At 37.0% G+C, this 22,254-nt stretch overlaps 1 protein-coding gene across 1 annotated transcript in view; it reads right to left on the bottom strand.

Annotated features, from left to right (window-relative positions):
- DOCK2 (dedicator of cytokinesis 2) overlaps positions 1-22,254 on the bottom strand; it is a 562,271-nt gene that overhangs the window by 441,645 nt on the left and 98,372 nt on the right. The window contains exons 20-22 of the mRNA XM_044659840.1: positions 20,760-20,849; positions 19,904-20,004; positions 17,706-17,840 (exon numbers count right to left, since the gene is read on the bottom strand). Of these exons, the coding sequence (XP_044515775.1) occupies positions 17,706-17,840; positions 19,904-20,004; positions 20,760-20,849 (326 nt within the window). The remainder of the gene's footprint in view (positions 1-17,705; positions 17,841-19,903; positions 20,005-20,759; positions 20,850-22,254) is intronic.

A 22,254-nucleotide genomic window follows, 5' to 3' on the forward strand; every position in this document is an offset into this window, starting at 1 on the left:
AAGGAAGGAAGGAAGGAAGGAAGGAAGGAAGGAAAGAAGGGAGAGAGGGAGGAAGGAAGGGAGGAAGGAAAGAAAGGAGGAAGGAAGGGAGGGAGGAAGGGATGTGTCAAGCACTGTCTTAAGAAGCTTTATAAATATTATCTAATTTGATCCTTTCAACAACCCTGGAATATGTGTTATTATTGTTTCTATTTTTCAGTTGAGAAAATTGAGGCAGAGGGAAGTAAAGTGACTTGTCCAGGGTCACCCAGCTACTGTCTGAGGCCATATTTTAACTTGTATCTTCCTGATTCCAGGCCTAGGACTCTACCCACTGCACCAATTAGCTACCCTCTAGGAAGGCAGAAAGAAGGGTACTAACTACACAGAGATGCATGTTATTTCCTCTTCAGGAAAGCCACTTGGCTTTGGGGTTACTGTTCCAAGTGCATCTGATGTAGATCACAAGTGCAGGCAGTCAGCATAATTCAGTCCCTTATTCCCGACAATTATGTTAGCTTGGTGAATTACACCCCTCTGGCAACCTGGACTCTTATTATCCAGCATGTCTGAATTTAGTTACAAGGGATTTACCAATGTATTTCCTAAATCTACATATTTATTCACTAAATTGATCTTGGGCCAGAGCTGTTCTCTAAGGGACTGTCAGCATCGGCATTTGACAGAAACAGCCCCTTCCTGCACTGAAACAATTACAGAGTCAGCGCGCGCCCCTCTCCAACTGCTAACACTGAGTTAACAAGAAAAGAAAATTGCCTCCTGCTCTCCCCTGAAAGAATGAATGGATCGTGTAATCCATGGCTCTCTCCTTAAGTAGCTAGGACACAGAGAATCTCTTCCTAGGCAACTAAGCCACTTACAAGGACATCGAAACCACCAGTAAAACCTGTATCTTACCCTTTATTCCACTGCTCTGCAGAGAATACTAGGCTGAATAGCAAACTCTCATCAAGGAATGATCACTTAACACTCTTAAATCAGCTTTCCAAGAAAGGACCAAATGAATGGCCAGCAGGGAGAAACCACTCTAATGTAGAACATTAGCTGTGGTTACTTCCCTTTGCAAAATCCAGACAATTATTGCCTCTTCCATTCAGAAGTCCTGAATATTCCTTCTTTCTGGTATCTAATTAAATATCAGGAAATCAGAGAACTCAGGATAAGAATTTGCTATTTCCTCTCCTTATCCCAAATACTTTCGTTCTCTATAGTTTGGCAGATCTAAGATTTCCTCAGAGGGGTTAGTTTCATCATTGGTATAGTACACAATCCCTCCATGACTTCTTATCCTTTGGTAATCCTTCTGTGGATTTCCTTAAATTCTCCATGAAAAATATACCTAAACCATTGGAAGTCCTTCTCTTGTATTTTTAGTATCACAGGAATCCCAATTTACCATTTCGATGTCTAGCACCTTTTTTAGTTACACATAGATAAAAAGGGGACAATATAGCTGTAGTATTTACTTCACATGACTGTTGAAAAGATTGTATAGGATTATTCATATAAAGAAATTTACAAACATTAAAGGGTTAAGTGAATTCCAGAAATCATAGGATCACAGATATAATGTTGAGAGACATCATAGAGCTCATCTTATTAAATCTTCCATTTTACAGATAAGAAATTCAAGCCCAGCAATGATCGAAAGATTAAATATTTAAAGTTAGAAAATGACCTTAGAGGTCCCCTTTTTATTTTACAGGTGAAGAAACTAAGGCCAAAGAGGTGTAGTGACTTGCTCAAGATTACTAGGGAAGAATCAGAAGCAAAATTTGAACTCATGACTTCTGTCTTCAAAGTCAGTATACCTACCCCTTTGCCATCATGTCATTCTGAAATCATCATCAGCACCACCACTACCATCTTTAAAAGTGCATTTTGTGCCATTCCTTACATAAAATTAATCACTTGTAACTTGCTAGAGCCTTCTTGTAACTACCTAATCTCCTTCCATTGACCTTTGAGAAATTTATAGTTTTAACTCTTCCAGGGTCATGATATTCCACGATTCATAGCTAAAAGCATTTTCCATTGGAAGAATACTACATTATAAAGTATGGGCAGCTAGGTGACCAAATGGATAGAGCCTGGATCTTGAAACAAGGAGAGAAAAGAAAAGAACAGAGAAGAGGTAAGGGACAGGAAGAGAAGAGAGGAGAGGAACATGCAGAATAGAATACAGAAAACATATTTGAAATCTTAGATTTCCTTAATCAGCAATTAAAAGCAAAACTCAAAAGTTTGAATGATATAATAAAGCAAAGCAGCACAAGGAAATAATTAAAATTCAACATTAATCAAAAATGTTACTACAGAGACTTGAGAAGCAAAGAAATTAGAGATGAGAGGTAACACCCCAAAATATCAGGATATGGAAAAAGTCTGGTCATCTCCATGGCTACAAGAAGCTCAACATGAATGTAAGTTGGGTCAAACAAAAAACATAATGTTTACATGTCATTAAGATAATGAATGACGGTTATAGTTACATTAGGCAAGATGACTGGAACTCTGGTTTCTCTGAAAATCTGCAAAGCATGGGGCCAGATAAGATTCATAATTACTGACACAAATGCCTCAAAGTGGTACATGAATTAGCAAAGCACTTTATCGGTATTTTTTCTTAGATCCAAATCTAATCTCATCTTTCTTAACAGAAAGTATCATATCTCTACTACCAAAAGATGCAAACCCCCGTGATCCCTCCAAAAATGGACAAATTACATGTCTATGTACTTTATACAAAGCACTCACAACTTCTATCACTAAAAATACATCCCTATTATAAGAAAATAGAATATTGATTGATGAGAAAAATAAATGTGTCAAAAAGTAAAAGGGGCACTACTGAAAGAGCTACCTATATAAGCCTTTGATTCCATTCTGCATTCACGTCTTATATATTTACTGAAAGTCTACAAGACAGATTTCAATATAGTGAAAAAGATAGAATACTTAATGTCTGTATGGAATATTACTCCCTATTTAAAACACACCATTAGCAGAGTAACTGACATAAATTGTGGTATTTTTCAGAGACTTTAATTTAATTATGGTTCTGTTTCACCTTAAATCTCTTATACTCCACTAACTAGAACTAAGTATGACTCCCAAAGTAAGGAGGGAATTGAATCAAACATCTAATTAATTACTTAATATAAATGAATAATGTTAAACTGTATCACTATTTAAAAACATATAAAACAAGAGTAGTTAAGTGGTTCAGTGTATAGAGTGCCAAGCCTGGAGACAGGAGGTCCTGTGTTCAAATCTGGCCTCAGACACTTTCTAACTGTGTGACCCCAGGCAAATTAATTAACCCCAACTGCCCAATCTTACCACTCTTCAGCCTTGTAATCAATACTTGTATCTATTCTAAGACAAATTTTAGGGATTAAGAAAATAAAAAATATAAAACACCTGTCATCTCATGAATCTTTCTCCAAAGTCATTTGAACTCAATAAATGCAAAATTATTCCTGTTTACTAAGGAAAAACAGAAATTGGAGGCTATAAACATGAATCTGACTGCCAACTTGAACCAAAATACAAAGGCAACAGCTATAAGATCTTGTTCTCCTACAGATAAACAAATCAAGCAAAAAGAAATCAAGAAGGAAGTTGTGGCTATATTTGGATTTGGATACTAGCAAAAACCTGTGAATATTAACAAAACACTTGAACTCATTCCTCTAAAAATTAACATTCCTCTTTTTTTTAAAAAAAGGAATAATTTTGATAGACATTTCTAGAACATATGATGAGCAGATCAAAGAAGTTCAGAAATACTTTTGGAGCAAACAATCATATTGCCAGCCAAAAGTAAAGAGGCATATAAAATTGGATTTGTTAATAGTAAGTAAGCAAAAGTGGTTTACCACCAAAATAAGCATATATATAATCACTAGATGCAAGAATAGGTGCTCCAAAGGCTCTCCAAGAATGATATTCTCATGAACTCAACCAACAATTATGCTGACAAAGGAAGATAAACAAATGGTCGTCATATTTATATAAAGGGACTGCTTTATGAAGACCATGTAGAACCAATTCATATCGACCAGAAATGACAGATAGGTTATCCTTAAGGAGTTTGGATTAGTGGTCAATGTCTATTAGTTAAATTAATGGTATTCATTTATGCAACACATAAAAGCTGCAAAAATGTAGCATCCATCAAATACATAGCAAAACGCACTCTGGTTGCTAGTTATACAGGTTCATGGTATTTCCCCATTCTAACCTCTAGATATCCTTGATATATGTTCAACTTGAGCAAGCAAACTATACCAGAAATGGAACATTAGCATCTAGGTGTCACATTGATTCACAAAAAATAAATAAAACTATGTTTTTGGTACTTATTATCAGAAAAATATTCATGCTCTCAAAGCAATGTGGAACAAAAACCTTCAGATTATAGTAATTTAACAGAAGAAATCAAAATCAAATTGGAAAAGGAGGAGATACATATCATCCTCATTGTCCCATCTGTTACTGGAGTTATCCTAAAAATGCTTTCATTGAGTCCACTGAAGATGAGCCCACATCCTAACATATCCAACTATAAAAAAACAAACAAAAAAGAAAATTAGTTATCTTACTCCCCTCTATAATAGTCCATGGAATAATAAATCTAAAAGGAAAATAGAAAGTATCATGTCCTAGGATGGCTTTTTACTCCATTGAAGGAGAGGAAAAGATAGAGGCAACAATGATAGTGATCACAATGATAATGATAAGGATTTCTAAGTGGACCTATGATTTCATTACTATTAGGAACTTCCAAAGGAAATGCCTTTTACAAAGCAAACTGTCACCTTAAAGTCTAGATTAACACTCTACTATATATATATGAGTGTGTGTATATGTACATATTTATGCATATGCTCACATATCATATATATCTACACACATTATCTCTACAAAATATCATAATAATTACCTTCCTAATTTATAAATATTATTATCTGATTTAATCTAATATATGAGTTCACACGTACATAGTGATAGTATTTTAAGTTTAGCAAAATTGAATACAAATATTCTCATTTTGATCTTCACAACAACCCTGTTTTACTTTCTATTATTATTCTCCCTTCACAGATGAGGCATCTGAATCTTGATGAGGTTCAATGATTTAATTGTCTTGTCACATTGCTATTAAGTTTTTGGGCAAGATTCAAACTCAGATCTTTCTATTTCCAAGTGTGGCACTATATTTCTGACTATATATAACACCTCTCCCACTGCATCAATAAACAGGATAATATGTATTTTGTGTCTCCATGTTTTTCCAGTGCTTAAGGTTAAACTGATTTCTTAGGCATTTCTGTGGCTTTCGCAGAGAGGGCTTTGTATGTAGTGTTCCAGGGCTCAATGCAATTAGTAAAATGTAATTTATGAACAGTCATATTTGGAAAACTGCAAGTGGGAATTCCTCCTTTTATTTGGTCTTTTCAGAAGACATCTTCTTTCCATTAGAGGACACCTCTGGCAAATAGATTGTCTAGCATCTTACTCAATACACTACTTAGCCAATTCATAAATGAAGTCATTTCATAATTGAACTTGTCACAGTCTTGTATGATACTGCTGCAATAGGGGAGAGTTTTCAAACACTGGAGAGTTTTCAAAGCTGCATTTTTTCTTCTTATTTCAGTGCCTGTCTGTGGTAGGCATTTCATAAACACATTATTGAAAACAAAATGGTGCCCTTCAGATAAAGGGTACATATCTAAATTATAGAGAGAACCTCATCAAATTCAGAAAAATAAAAGCCATCCCCCAATTGATAAATGGGCAAAAGTTATGAACAAACAATTTTCAGATTAAGAAATCAAAACATAGGTATATAAGGAAATATTCCAGGTCACTACTGAGTAGAGAAATGAAAATCAAACAGTTCTGAGATATCACCTCACACTCACCAGACTGGCTAAAATGACAAAAGGCAAAGTGGAAAATGTTGGAAGGGATGTGGAAAAATGTAGACTCTGATGCCCTGGAGAGCAATCTGGAATTACACTTAGAGAATTATAAGATCCAGAAATACCTTTGTTGGATCTATTTCCCAAGGAAATTAGGGAAAGAGAAAAAGAATCCATATCTTCCAAAATATTTACAGCAGCTCTCTTTGTGGTGCAAAGAATTAGAAACTAAGGGGATGCTCATCAATTGGGGAATGGCTAAACAAGTTGTGGTATGTGATTTGATGGAATACTACTGGACCATAAGAAATGATGAACTGGCTTTTTAAAAACCTGGAAAGAGTTCAATGAGATAATGAACAATGAAATGAATAGAAGCAGAACATCATACACAGCCACAGACCTAATACTAAAAGAATAAACTGAAAAAATGTGACCTCCAGAAAGTGAACAGAAAGATAAAACATGAAAGAATTAATTTATATGAACATGTTGGCCTCCATGACGATATCCTATGTGGTTCAGGGAGGGTCGGGAGGGGTTGGGACACTAGTAAATGGGATCTATTATGGAGATATGAAGAAAGTAAGTTTAACATTTAGAAGATCTATGATTTCACTTTTTCTTTACATATGAAAATGTTCGTTTTGTTTGGATTTGTAAACATTTGTAATCAAAATTATTTATTTTACATTTTGTACTTTTTTCTAACTCTTGTTTGGTCTTGAAATCTTTCCTTTCCCAAAGATCTGACAAGTATACTATTCTGCGTTCACCTAATTTACTTATAGTTTTCTTCTTTATATTCAAGTCATTCACCCATTCTGAATTCGTTGGATTTGTAAACATTTGGAATAATAACAAATAAATAATTTATTTTCAAAAAATAAAAAGAAATTTAAAAAAGAAAATTCTGTTGAAGAAGATACCTAGACACTCAACCTTATATAGTCCCATGTTTCTAACTTTTGCAGCACAAACTAATGACTCTTCTAAGCACTGCAAACATTCATCCTACTCTCCAAGTCTCCGGGGCTTTGACATAGTGTTATAAGGTGACCCAGAGTGCCCAAAAGCTATCTCAGGCTTAGGCAAGTGTCATCAACAGCTAACAAAACAGAAAGGTCTTACATGTGGCGATGGTGACAGAATACCATCTATCTGGCTAACTTTGGAGTGGTCCAACACTACGTTGGCCCAGGGAGAAGGGTATGATTTTATTTCTTTATTTAGCCACAGCCACTCTCAAAGACTATTTGCCAATTCAAAGAATGGTCACTCTCTCTGTCTACAGGGAGGCTGCCCATACTGACAGAATTACAGATCTTTGAAGTATGGTAGTAAGATCATAAAGTTTTTCATAAATTTAAAATGTCACTGAGCTAACAGCATCTTTTTGATGACAGTTCTCTGTTCCGTCCTGATGCCAAGATAATATTATTTGGAGATGATTCAATGAACTATATCCCTAGGATGATAGGTTCAAGATTTGAGTAATGAAAAGGCTTTAGAAGCCATCTTGTACCATGATCTTATTTTATAAGGGAAAAACCAGGGCAGTACCTGGCCTGAGATTTTAATCAATGTCTTTTGCTTCCACATCAAGTACTATTTTCACTGTATGGGGTTAATCTTATAGTTAAATGAGCCATTCCTGGAATAAAGACAATACATCCCCCAAAACAAAAGTTTCAGACAAAATTGAATATATATTCAGGATAAATTGAATATATAAGAAAAATAATACGATGGATATCACAGTCATGGCTGGGTAAAACATAGATTATGATATTTTCATATACTTATGTGAGAATAAGGAAAAATCAGTGATATCAGAAAATACCTTTGAATTAAATTTTTATTTGTTTAAAACAGAAAAAGTGTAAGAATTGGCCATCAACACTCAGTGGGACTGAACTTCGCTAGAGGGGGAATAGGGAGAGGAGGGAGCACAGAAGCCCAATTTATTTATGACCTAAAGACTAAGCTGATGCACAATATTTACATAGTAAGAAGGCAAGCAGGTCAGAAGAAGACAGGAATACAAAATTATGCAGAAAGTATCATGGAAATACGGCCTCTAGGTCCAGCTTCTTAGCTTCAGATGGTGCTCCAAGTTATATAGCATTCAAAGTAATTAGTGGTAGGGCAGTAGTGTTTGTTGTCTTATTATTAAAAAGTACAAGAAACAGAAAATATATAAAAATAATAAAAAATTTTTTAAATTAAGTTCAGGTCCTTTTTGCTTAGTGTATAGAGCATTGGCCTGGAATCTGGAAGCCCTGAGTTTGAATTCTGCAACAGACACTTATTAGTTGCGTGACCCTAGGCAAGTCACTTAATAGGAATGTTGTAAAGATTGAAGAGATATTTAAAGAGCTTTTGCAATTCTTAAAGTACTATATGTAAGCTATCTAGCTATATCAACCCATTTCTCTTATTATTTTTAACTATTAAAGATGTCAAAATCACTGAAATCCCAGCAAGCCAAAAAAAGATGCCAATGGGCCACAAAAGAGAGCATGGTATGCCTTATTTTTCCCATGGTAGAGAATAATCCCTATTCAATGGAATATTCGTTTCCTCATCTATTAAATGAGCAGGACTAGGCACTGGCCTTGGAGTTAGGTAGTCACCTGCTAACTCTGTAATCATGAGTAATTCACTTTATCTCTCTCAGTTTCTTCCTGTGTAAAATGAGGGGATGGCCTCAGGTCACTCTAGCTCTAAATTAATGATCCTGTAATCCTACTAATTGATCTCTAAAGTCCAGCACAGCTCTGACAGTCCATGATATCGTGACCATTTCAGGTACAATTGTTCCATCGGGACTAAAAGTTTATTTCTTGGGCATAGAAGAGTGACTCATTCCAGGGAACAGGAGATTTCCCTTTACCAGCCTCTTGCTGACTATTTTTTTTATTAGTTCCTTTCTTTGGAGATTGTGGGGTGGAGTGGAGGTGGAAATGATAAAGGAAGAGGAAGAAGGAGAACCATAAAAATGCATCCTCAAATGTGTAGTGATTCATAATTTGCAAAGTATTTTCACATCCATTATCCCAACTGATACAATGATAGAAAAAGTTCAGTGGCTTCCTATTGCCTCTAGGATAATATGTGAATTCCTTTGTTTGGCATTTATAGCCCTTTGCCATCTGGTGACAACCTATCTTTGCATACTGATTAAATATTTTCCCCCCTCACACACACTATGTTTCAGTCATAGTGGTCTACCTACTCTTTCTCAGATACGACCTTGCATTTATTATCTCCATGTCTTTGAACAGGCTGTCCCCCATCCCTAGAATGCTTACAAAGCTCTCTCACCTAGCACCATGGTTCCCTTCAGTGTTCAGCTCAAATGTGCCTTCTTAATCCTTTAGTTAGTTTTCTGTGGCACCCACTTCCCCAAATTACATTACTTTTGGTGAATATTTTATATTTTCTCATATATATATGTGCCATTTCTCTTTAAGGAATATAAGCTTCTAGAAGGCAGGGGCTGTTAAGTATTTTTCTTTGAGTTGCTGACCTGCAGAGTGCCTGGCTCATAGTTGGAACTAAATAAATGACTGATGATTGACTATCAGGTTAAAGCAATTTATCTACAATGGAGCTTCATGTTGATTGAAATTAAATTGAGATCATTTCAAAGATCGCCTGTGCCTCCCACAGTGCTATACACTTCACATTTGCATAATAAATGCTTGTTAACTGATGAATTGGTTGGTCCTTCTTAAACCCTGTTCTATCGCTTTCTTTTTTAGGTCAACTATACTTCTCATCCACTGAAGAATACCTAGAAAAAGCACAAGATTCTAAGACTTGTTTGACCTGGTATGATTGGACGCTCCAACAGAACATAGCAAAAGATGCTGGCCAATGAGGGGAATAAGGATGGAGTTCTGGGAAGAACAAATTGCTGAGGAGAGATGTGTGGTAAAATTTTATGGCCAGACCTGGTGTGCATGGGGAGAAAGGACAAAGAGCATAATTGCAGAGGGAATGAACATGAAATGACCTTTGTTTGCCAGAAGCAGAAAGGAAATGGAACATTGCCAGGACAAAGCAGAGAATGGAAGAGCCCAATCCCACCCTTCAGAGAAGACAAATTGTCATAAGGAAAGGAAGCTCTTTGGCAAAGCAATATGTCACTGATTGCCAGGGGAAAGCTTAGGATCTGAGGTTTCAAAAGGCTAGGCCAGAATAGGAGCAACAAGATGGCTCAGTAGATAGAGAATAAGGCCATGAGATGAGAGGTCCCAGGTTCAAATCTGGCTCAGACACTTCCTAGTTGGGTGAACCAGGATAAGTGGGATAAGTCACTTAACCTCCATTGCCTAGCCCTTACCACTCTTCTGCCTTAGAACCAATACACAGTATTAATTCTTCGATGAAGGTAAGGTTTTAAAAAAAAGTCCAGGCCAGAGCTAATGATGATAATGATGATGACTAATATCCACTTGGGAGAGTTCACATTTATAATGATAAATGTTAAAAAAAAATACAATGAATAGATATTGTATTGTGCCAGTATCAATCTGATATGATGTTCAGGGATCAGAAAGTTCTTTCTTTAAAGAAAGGAACCAAGAAAATGTAATAACCTAGGACTCAGTCTGGAAAGTATGGAGTTCAACTCTTTAAAAATTAAAAATAAATAAATAGGAGAGAGTTAGGTGGCTCAATCAGGCCTAGAGATGAAATGTCCAGGATTCAAATCTGGCATCAGACACTTCCTGGCTGTGTGACCTTGGGCAAGTCACTTAACCTCCATTGCCTTTATCATCCTTCTGCCTTGGTACCAATACAAAGTATTGATTTGAAAATGGAAGGTAAAGGTTAAAAAAAATAAACAAATGAATAAGCAATCAAATAAATGCAAGGAAAAAATGAAGACATCAAGAGCCCCAACACAGAGGGCAGGATTTCAGAAAGGATAGGATCTTCCCTAGAAAGAATATTTCCTCCCTTCTCATTCATTGTGTTTTTAGTTTCCAAAAACTGAACCTTTTTTACTCTGTACTGGCTCCTTCAAGTAAAAAAATCATTCCTCTCCTAAGAATGAGGAAAATAGTAGTGTGTACAATGTAAGAAGAGAGAGAGAATAGGTGAAGCCATCTGGGCAGCATCTTTCTCTGCATTTTGGGTTATTTCAGAATGTATATATTTTGAGGAGTTGAGGAATTTTTTTGCTTTTGCTTTTTTGAGAAAGAGTTTGAGGATTTCAACCTTTTAGTGTGCTTTAGGTCTCATTTCCTGGGCAGAGCCCAAAGGCATGTAAAAATGGCTTGTGCAAATCCATGCCATTCATGGAGAAGAGTGAAGCTGCAATACCCAAATAAACTCAGAAGTTCAAACCAAAATGGGGAATAAACAGAGCTTTCACTCTGATCTCCAGGATAAAAATCACAGCATGACATTGAGGAAAAAAAAACTTGGTATCTAAAAGACAGTCATTTCTGCACCTCCCCACTAATCATTGTACTCCACAGGGGATCAGTCATTGCAGACAAGTTCTCAGGGCAATAAAGAACATCATAGTGTTTGGATCACTAAATGGGAGAAGGAGCAGGGATTCAAAGTGCAGTTTACAAGGTTTTGGAGAATAGTCCCTGCTGAGATTCCAGTTGAGAGAAGATGAGCTTGGCCCAAGACAATGTGGTATAATTCAAGACAGCAGAGGATCAAGGAAAGAGCATGAGCTTTACAATCAGTAGACTACAAGTAGTATGGGCTTTACAATCAGTAGATCAATCAGTAGAAGGTATTATGGAAAGAACATGGTTTTGGAGACAGATGATTTCACTGAGTTCAGAACCTGCCTTGGAGATCACCCAAGTGTTCTCAGGTAAGTCACTTGTCCTCCCTGGGTTTTCTTATCTGTGAAATGAGGGTGTTAGTCTTCATTGTCTTTGAGGTTCCTTCCAGCTCCAGGTCTCTGATCCTATACCCTGGGTTTGAATCTCAACTCTTTTAACAACCAGCATGCATGACTATGAGCATGTTCCTTGAACTCTCAAAGTCTCTGCTTTCTTCATTATAAAATGAGGGTATGTTCTTCACTTTTGATGGTGAATAGGGAACTAAAGGTATGGACTGTTGTGTATACTGTCAAAATTGGCTGACATGACAGCTTCTTTTGTGTGACTATTTTTTTTCTTTATGTCAAGGGAAGATCTGTGGCAGGGCTAGGAAAATCTATCTGTAAACCACTAATTCAAAAGCACAAAACATCAACACAACTCCCCCCAAAACAATAAAATAGAGGAAAATAAAATTAAAAGATGGTGTGTCCTAGGCAAACGGTCAGATTCTTTCTACTTTTAAACCTTGTAATCTTAGGAATCTATATCACTCTAGCCCAACACCAAATACATTACCAGTCACACAGGGCGAAGTAAAGAAATAATGGTTTTTACAATGTTGCTTTGATTGTATAAATTGTTCCCCTGGATCTGCTCACTTCACTAAAAATCAGTTTATACTTTATGAACCTTAATCAATGTCCTGACCAACTATAATTTCAGAGGACAAATGATGCTACCAAACTCCAAACAGAGATGAAAGACTCAAGATGAAGAAATATATATGTGTGTGTGTGTGTGTGTGTGTGTGTATGTATATATATATATATATATGTGACAATTGATGTGGTCATTTGTTCTGCTTAACTATGTATATTATTTTTAAATTGGTGGATAGACGGTAGAAAGGAGGTAAAATAAATACGTGTTAATTGAAAAAACAGAAAAAAGATTAAAAAAATAATGGTAGACTTACATGTATGTAACTGATGCAAAGTGAAATAAGCAAAACCAGGAGAACATTCTACACCATAACAGCAGTACTGTACAGTTATCAACTGTAAAGACTTAGCTGCTCTCAGCAGTACAGTGATCCAGGGCAAATCTGAGGGACTTTTGACAAAGAATGCTATCCACCTCCAGAGAAAGAATTGATAGAGTCAGAATGCAGACTGAGGTATACTATTTTTCATTTTAGTTCATTTGGGAGTTTTCTTTCCTTATGAGTATTCTCTTATAACAATGAACAGTATAGAAATAGTTTGTGTGATAACATATGTATAATCCAGATCAAAATGCTTGCCAGCTCCAGGAAGGGGAAGGGAAGGGAGGAAGGGAGACAATTTCGATCTTATAATTTTGGGAAATGTATGTGGAAAATTGTTATTACATATAATTGGTAAAATAAAATATCTTTACAAAAAGAAAGAAATAATAGTCCATGATTGTTAAATGTGGATGCAGAGGAAGGGGGAAATAATTGGTATGTAGGGAACGAGAGAGAATCTCTGAATTTTCTGCACTGACTACAGGAAAGGGATATACTTGAAAGAAATGAATAATCCCAAGGGAATTTCAAGACTCCTCGACCAGAGAAGGCATCATGGTACAGAAGAAAGATCATGGGCTCTGGAGTCAGAAACCTTCATTTGAATCCTTCCTTTGATACTCACCACCTGTGCAACCTGAGATAAGGCACTTAACCTTCCCACCTCAATTTTCTCATCTATAAAAAATGAAGAGTTGAATTAGATGACCTCTGAGATCCCCTACACTAACAGAGTTATCACCCGGTGGTCCTTCCCCATCCAATCCTGCTTTATTCCCTGACATATTCCTTACTTAGTTGCAATAAAGGAATATATGCAATGTGTACAAAAGGGGAAAAAGTGAAGGGAAGCAAATAATAGGAGATAGAGCCACTGTAATTATACCCATGGGAAAGGAGAATAAAAGAGTGACAGGAAACAGAAACACAATACTAGACCCAACAAGCACAGAAGCCCTAATTACATTCCTCTCTCTCCAGCTGGCTCTGAAACTCCAAAGCAGTGAATGGGATGAGAACAGGATGCTACTTAGCCTCCCAATGCCCTGAACCCTGAGGAAGTGTCCCTAAATGCTACAAATTGTCCTCCAGGATTTAGCACAGCTAAAATAGGGAAAGGGATAAGTTTAACACCAGCAAACAGTACAAAAATCACTCTATTCTTGTAAAAAGGCACAGATGAAAATAAGAGTCACCCCCTATCTTACAGGTCCTGAATGGACACAAATGTTGCCTAGGGCATGCTTAACCCCTGGAAAAGAAGTATTGTAAAGCAGAAAGAGGACCAGGGTTCATGATTCCACCTCTGATTCCTACTACCTCTTTGACCTTTGCCAGATGACTCAATACTCCTAGGGTCTTAGTTTCCTCATCTGTCAAATGAAGGAACTGGACTAATTGCTCTCTGAGGACCCTTGAAACTCTAATTCTATAATCTGCTCCAAATTCCAAATTTCCCACTTCTGCCACAGACCTTCCCTCAAAATAAAGAAAAAAAATAGTTACATAAAAGAAGCCATCATATTAGCCTTTTTAGCAGTCTTCTCCCCCAACCCCTATCCACCCTTTAGAAGATAAGCTCCTTGAGGACAGGGTTTCCATTTCTATCTGTGGATCCCTAAGACCTAGGAAAGAGCCTGGCCCATGGTAGATACTTAAAGAATGTGTATTGAATTAAGTTATATTTGCCAAAGAGTCCAACTATATTTACTAATTATCCAAAGTGGCATTGTATGTTCTTTGATATAGGGATTAGGATACTTATAAAATAATATCCCAGGAGAAGTGGGAAGCAAAATTAATAATAATAATAATAGTAATAATAATAGCCAACATTTATGTAGTGCTTATTTAAGTACCAGGCACTGCTCAAAGCCCTTTACAATTCTATCTGATCTGATCCACGCAGCAATCCCACCAGGTAGGTGCTAATATTACCCCCATTTTACAGATTAGGAAACTGAGGCAAACAGTGGTTAAGTGACTTTCCCAGGGTCCCATAGATACTTATGTGGGGTAACATTTGAACTCAAGTCTTCCTGACTCCAGGTTCAATGCTCTAACCATAATGGTACTACCAAATTGCCACAAAGCAAAAACATTGAAGGGATAAAAGGTAAGAAGACCAAGACAGAAGTAAGAATAAGAAGAAAAGATGGAGGGAAAGAGAAAAAACTATATGGGAGAGAGGAAAGGATATGAGATTGGGGGGAAATGTAGTTTCATTAACTAGAGATAAAGCAATTTTCACTAAAACTCCAGAATCACCCTGTTCAAATCCTGCTTCTTGTCAGAAAAACAAATAAACAAAACCATTAAAAAAATTTCCCAGGGGGCAGCTGGGTAGCTCAGTGGATTGAGAGTCAGGCCTAGAGATGGGAGGTCCTAAGTTCAAATCCAGCCTCAGACACTTCCCAGCTATGTGACCTTGGGCAATTCACTTGACCCCCATTGCCCACCCTTACCACTCTTCCACTTAGGAGCCAGTACACAGAAGTTAAGGGTTTTAAAAAAAAAACTTCCTTTAATGGGTAGTATGTAGCTACTGGAGCCTTCTTTTGACTTGCAATTAAATTTTCACTGACCAAAAATCATTATACTAAGAAGTATGATGAATTATCCCTGACCTCAGGATTTACAATTTATTTGGAGAAAAAAAATTTCACTTTTAGAATATTCCAAGTGCTACTTCTGCTGTTGAGTCATTCCAAGTGTCTTGAGATTCCTCAGCATTTGAATCCCTGTCTACAGTCTCCTGAAATATCAGAGACAATATTTAATATCAGCTTAAATCATCTGCCTTTCTCACCATTCCTTGATAAAGCAGAGCTATACTATGCAGAAGTATTTTCATTCTTTTCCAGGGTGCCATCAAACATTTATTAAATATGATGCTGCATGATAAGAATAAAAAAGAAACAAAAGACAATCCCTGCCCTCAAGAAGCTTTCAGTCTTCAGAATCACAAATAGCCCCTCTTCTTTCCTTTTGAGCCCAAATCCTTAAGAAACTTGAAATTCTTTACTTTTTAACTTTACTGACTACATGTGGAACAGTGGAAAGAATGATGAATTTAGAGTCAAAAGATCCAGAGATCAAATCTCAGTTCTGCTACTCATGGGACCTTTTAACAAGCCTCTTACTCTCTCTAAGCTTCAGGTTCCTCAACTTTAAAATGAAGGAATTAGACTAGATCTTTTCTAACACAGCCTCTTAATTCTTTTTGCGTGATGAACCCTTATGACATTCTGATGAAGTCTATGGATACTTTCTTGTAATAATACTTTTAAACATATAAAATAAATGTAATAATGTTTTAAATGCATAAAATTAAACACATAAGCCTACATTTCTAACACTGGAATTCCAATTCTTTGAAATGTTTTTTATGAAAACTTTTTTTTAATTAAGTTCATGGACCCCAGGTTAAAAATCTTTGATTAACAAGGTCCTTTCCAATTCTCTATTATCCTATATGTGTGAATTTAACATAAATCTGCACTCCTCTTTCCTTTCTAAAGGAAAATCCATTTTGGTCTCACCTCTACCCTTTGAATGGGAACAAAGTCTGAGGCTTTTCTACATAAGAAGTCTCTGGTTCCCTGGCATTCCAGAAGATGCTTGCTTCTTGTCCTACATGACTCCTGACATCTGAAAGATGGGCCTCTGACATGGACTAAGGTCAAGTCTATCCAACTCGGGAAACCCTGAAGAAGTGATGTCACTAGGATTATAAATTAGGGATTGAGGAAGCAGCAAAATCTTTTTTGGCTTACTTGGCAAGACAGCAAAAGTGATCTCTTTGCAAGCTAATGGAAATATAAGGTGAGTAGCAACCTCAGATTATCTAGACAACTACCCTTGTGATGATGTGCTTTTCTCTCTCCAACCCATTTTCATTATCTATTACAAATGTATAATGAGTAAAAAGTGCTTTGCTAAGTGTATCCACAGATCCAAGGTAAGAATGACTGTTTTTGCCCCTCTCAGACTCAGCTGTGATCATGCCTTCAGTGGTGTTGGGTGTTGCTTCAATCATGTCTGATTCTTTGTCACTCCATCTGGAATTTTCTTGGTACAGACACTGCAGGGGATTGACTATACTTTTATACAGGCTGCTTCTCATGCCTGAAATGCTGTCTCATTTCACCTCCATATTTTAAGAACCCCCTATTCCCTCCAAGGCTCAAATCAAGTGCCACCTTCTACAAATAATTTCCCTGGTTGTAAATACTCTTCCCCTCCACCCCCAATTACTTTTTATTCTCCCTACAGTAGAAGGCAAGACATTTTCATTTTTGTCTGTGTATCCCCAGCAACCAGTACAGTGCCTGGCATATAGATGACATTTAGTAAATGATTGTTAAATTTATTCCAGTGTCCATAGTTTCAATGGTATTTTACATATCAGCTGACCTGTAGGATTCCAAAATCTCAAGGACAAAAAGCTATATCTCAGACCCCTTCCCCATCTGCTACAGACAACTTCGTGGAAGCCAAATGAATGCCAAATCACCTAAGGTGCCCTGAGGACCCTCCTTAAAGAGTTCTGTAATACTGAATACAGATTCTTCAACTGTTCTCTTTATGTCTTAGGCAGAACAAAGAGGATGGCTAGAGAAGAGAAAGCAAAGGAGTGCCGGAAGCCCTGGACCACAAAAGCTGTATAAAATACTGTTCTCTGAGCTTCTAGTTTAAGGCAAATAGGCAGGAAGAGGGCATTTTTTTCAGGTGCACTTAGATAAGAGGGTACATTTGTTATGATTTTGTACTTCACTAGGATTGAAAAAGAGAAAGTTGTTTCTGATCGACGAGTAGTTATAATTTTCTGAACAAGTTTCTCCAACAGCATGAACACTGTGGTATCTCAGTGGAATTGCAGAGCTAATCAATCACTCTTACATAACAGGTACTTACTGTGAAAATAATGTCCTCGACCGAACAATGAACTTGAACACATATTCCAAAGCTTTCAGGGTTCTTAGGATAGGTTCACACTGCTCCCCTCTGCTGGAAGTATCCAAGTAGGTCTTCAGAACTGTCATCAATTTCCTAAACAAAAGATTATATTTTCAAAATACTTCTTTTCCCAGGACATGGTGCAGATATTAGTTTGTGCACAAAATTATGAAGCAATCAATCCATGGCAAAAGGTGGGTGCATCCAAGCTCACTCATTTATACCTAAGAATGAAAAAACCCTACATAACAAAATAAAATTATCATTGAATATGTGTGTATATATGTATACAAAAATCTTCAAAACAAATAGCAACGATGAGAGTTGATTACGTTAGGGAGGCTGGATGACATGATCTCTAAGATCCCTTCCAGCTCCAGGATCCTGTAATTCAGTGAAAAGAAACACTAGGAAAAATAGGCTATGGCCAGGTGGTTAGTGATTGCCTTAACTGTTAGTGACCAAACTTAGGTATGGTTGTGGATAAAAGATGGGAACAGTGCAGGGAGTTTGAATGGTACTCTGAAGAGAGGGGTTTGTCACATATTTGGAATATTAAAGGGTTTAATCTCAGTCTGTGGTTTAGCTGTCTCTATAACCATGAAAATTAAATCCATTCTATATGCCCCAGGACTAAGAAGTCTAGAAACAGGTTCTAATAGGAAGTTTTGTCACCCCTTCTCTAATTCTCCTTGTGATGTTTCACTAAGAGACCCAGATCCAGCAACAAGAATAATCACAGAATGAGTGATAAACAAGAAGCATCCCCCACCATGTTCCTAAGGCCTTTTGATTTAAGAAGCAGAAATGGAAGTAAGTATGATCGAGAACTAGAAGAGGCTTAAGAGATCACTTAGTACAATGCCTTCATCTTATAGCTGAGAAAACTTAAGTGATTTCTTTTTGTTTTTGAGCCCACTGCTCATGGGATGAAAATACTGAAGTGACCTTCCAACCCTTTCTTTTATAAAGGAGGAAACTAAGGTAGGAAGTGTCTGAGGTCACATTTGAACCCAGCACCTCCTGTCTCTAGGCCTAACTCTCAATCCACTGAGTCACCCAGCTGCTTCAGGTGAAATAACTTGCCAAATAAGATGCAGGTAGCAAATATTAGAACCAGAGTACCCAACCCAGGATTTCTGATTTCAGTAAATATTTATTAGTTACTTATATGGACATCATTGTGCTAAGTGCTGGATAATAAGAGTTTATATTTATACCTTAGTTTAAAGTTTGCAAAGTATGTATACACTAATTTATATAACAGTGTCTCTTCTCTATCCAATAAGTTCTGAGCTCCAAATGATCATAAGATTCGAAGATTTTTTTTTCTAAAATATGAGCCATTAGGCACTTTCATGAAGCCCATGGGAAAGGAAAAATGTCATTGTAAATAGAGTAAATATAGAATTCATGTCTTGATGGAGAGCTACAGTGGAAGACTCTAGGCAACCAGGAGCATCATGATAGTACTAGGACAGCATTGTGACAGGACTAGCCTGACCAGCAGATGTAAGGAAGTCCCATAAAGTAAAATGAGAGGATGGCCAAGAAAACTATTTCTTATTTCTCAGCTAGATATGAGCTAATCTTCAGGATTTAGCAAAAGAGTTCTAGATGAATTCTGGATTCAAATTCTACCTTTGATACTTACTAGCTAAATGCCTTTGGGAAAATCACTTGAACTTGAAGAGCTTCTGTGTCCTCATTTTTAACATGTGGGGGTTAAGTTATGTTACGAGGGTTAAAAAGGAAAGTCTTCTCCAATTCAGATCCTATGACCCTCCATTCAAGAGGTTAGATCCGTTTGTTTTCAAAGGATTAATCAAGAAAAGAAAAGTTGAAAAAAAAGAAAAACTCTTACCAATTTAATGACTTAATTTCTTCATCTATAAAACAAAAGTATTAGACTAAATGATCTTTAGGGTCTCATTTAGCTCTAATATTGAATGACTTCTAAGATCACAGCTTGTAAAATGGCTCTAGTCCTTTTTTGGGAAAGTTAATCTGGAATTTCTTTCTTTTTCTAGAAAGAAAAGCTGTAGATTCAATCTCCAAGGAATACTCAAGGGCCAAATTTTCCCCCCAGGATATGTGGGTGATGACTTTCAACTGGATAATCAACCAAAGAAATCCCAGTGAGCATATGCACTTACTTGTAAGCCAGTGTGGCGCTAAAATGTTGTTGTATGTAAGCCTCCAGGACAGTGTTGAAATGTTGGAATTTTCGATCAGCGATGAGTCCTATTATATAGATCTGATAAAGATGTCAAGAGTAAGCATTTATGAGATTGACTTTCTGTGCAAGTGATATGGATGAATGCCTATATGTGGCCTGAAAGGGTTCTGAAAGATGTTCTCTTTCTCAAAAGTATCCCCCTTGTATACCTACAGAAGGGCCTGAAATCCCCCTATTAGAGATTAATTTCTTTTGGTTAAGGTCTTGCTCTCTCCAATTTGCATTTAAAATGCAAATACTCGGGTAACTGGTTAAGCCATAGTTACTCATTAACACTTTAGCTGGCTTTTCTCCATGACAAAGAAACACAATTTTTTTTGGAGAAAAATAATGCTAAAAGACTAGAAGAAAGTCTAATGGAAGGCTCTAGGTAACTTATGACAGTAAATAGGATGGCACTGGGACAGGACTAGGCTGACCAGCAGATGTAAAGAAGTCCCAGAAAGACAAATGAGAGGATCGCCAAGAAAACTATTTATTATTCCTCATCTAGGCATAAGCTAACACTGGGGATTTTCAGCAAAAGCAATCTAGAAACTTCCTACCCTACTCCTTGTATATCCAATGGTCAACATCATTTTGTCATCAGGACTTAAAATCTCCTTTCCTCCCATTCTACCAAAGTTACAAATGAAAGTCTGACCTTAAAATTAAAGGAAACATGATTCCATTCATCAGTTCAAAAATCAACTCTGTGAGATCTAAAAGTACAGTATTCTTATCAGTACAATCTGAGTTCAGAGCACCCTAGTGGTTTTCCAGTACTCTCTCACCAAGGCATCGAAGACCAGGATGTCGTATTCATTACTTTGGGAATGCTCCATCATGATATTAAAAAGGGCATCCAAGGTATCTTGGAGAAACTGGGAAGAAAAAGAAAACTCTCATGAAGCAACAACATGGGCAGGGAACATGGGACATGACAACTTGGAAATTTCTAAAAGTAGAGTTAGAAGGGACCTCAAAGACCATCTACTGTAACCTCCTAATTTTTCTGTTAAGGAAACTGAAACCAAAGTGGGTGAAATGATCACAGAAGAAGTGAGAGCCAGAGAGATTTAATTGTCTGACTCCAGAGATAGTGTTCTTTCAACTATATCATGTTGCCTTCATATAGCTAGTAAACTGCTTTTTAAAAAATCTCTCTGTCTTAAAATCAATATGAAGTAATGGTTCCAAGGCAGCACTGAGGTTAAGTAACTTGCCCAGAGTCACACAGCTAGGAAGAATCTGAGGCCCTACTGGAACCCAAGATCTCCCATCTGCAGGTCTGGTTCTCTATTCCCTGAGCCATGTAGCTGCCCCAGTAAACTACCTTCTAAGGTAAAAAGGTTCTTGGAAAGTAACTGGTACTGACTGTCACAGGTGTAGGCATATAGGCATCAGTTTGGAGTCATAATCTGTTTCCTGGGGTCTGTTTTTTTTGTTGTTGTTGTTATTTGGTTTTAGCTCTAGACCTATGATTTCAAGGGTAGAGAAAATTCCCAAGGGAGAATCTCCCAATAACTAATATAAATCAGAAACTCTACAGGTTATAATCTTAGAAAGCTGCCTGGGAACATAGATAGATTAAGTCATTTGTCCAAGGGTGCAGAGCCAGTTATATGAAATGTAGGATTTGAACCCAGGTCTTCTAGTTTCAGAGGTTGACTGTCTCTTCACTTCAGCAATCTGCTTCTTGTCCATAGTTTCCATATTAGCAAATAAAAAAATTGCAGGAAACATTTCTAAGAGAGTTTGAGAGTCTTGAAAGCATTTAAATATTTTCTATCTGATATTCCCAACAACCCTGTGAGATGGGTACCATGAGTATAGCAACTAGGATAGATTACTGTGCCTGGTGTCATGGAGACTTCTGCCTCAGATACTTACTAGCTGTGTGACCTTGGGCAAGTCATTTAACTTCAGTTTGCCTCAACTATAAAATGAAGTTAATAATAGCACTTCGCTCCCAGGATTGTTGGGAGTAACTTTTAAAGTACTTAGCCTAGTGCCTTACTCATAGTAGAAACTATATAAATGCTTACTATTTTTTTTTTTTTGTTTTATAAACTCTTACCTTTTGTCTTAACAATAACCCTAAGACAGAAGAGCAAGGGCCAGGTAAACTGGCTTGCCCAGGACTACAAAGCCAGGAAGTGTCAGAGGTCGGATTTGAACCCAGGTCCTTCTAACTCCAGATTGGGCACTCTATCCACTGGGCCATCTAGCATCCCCAAAGTGTTGCTCTATTGTGCCTTGGTTTTGGACTAGATCTGTAATTTTTTT

Source organism: Gracilinanus agilis, chromosome 2 (assembly GCF_016433145.1).
Source record: "Gracilinanus agilis isolate LMUSP501 chromosome 2, AgileGrace, whole genome shotgun sequence".
Classification (NCBI taxonomy): domain Eukaryota; kingdom Metazoa; phylum Chordata; class Mammalia; order Didelphimorphia; family Didelphidae; genus Gracilinanus; species Gracilinanus agilis.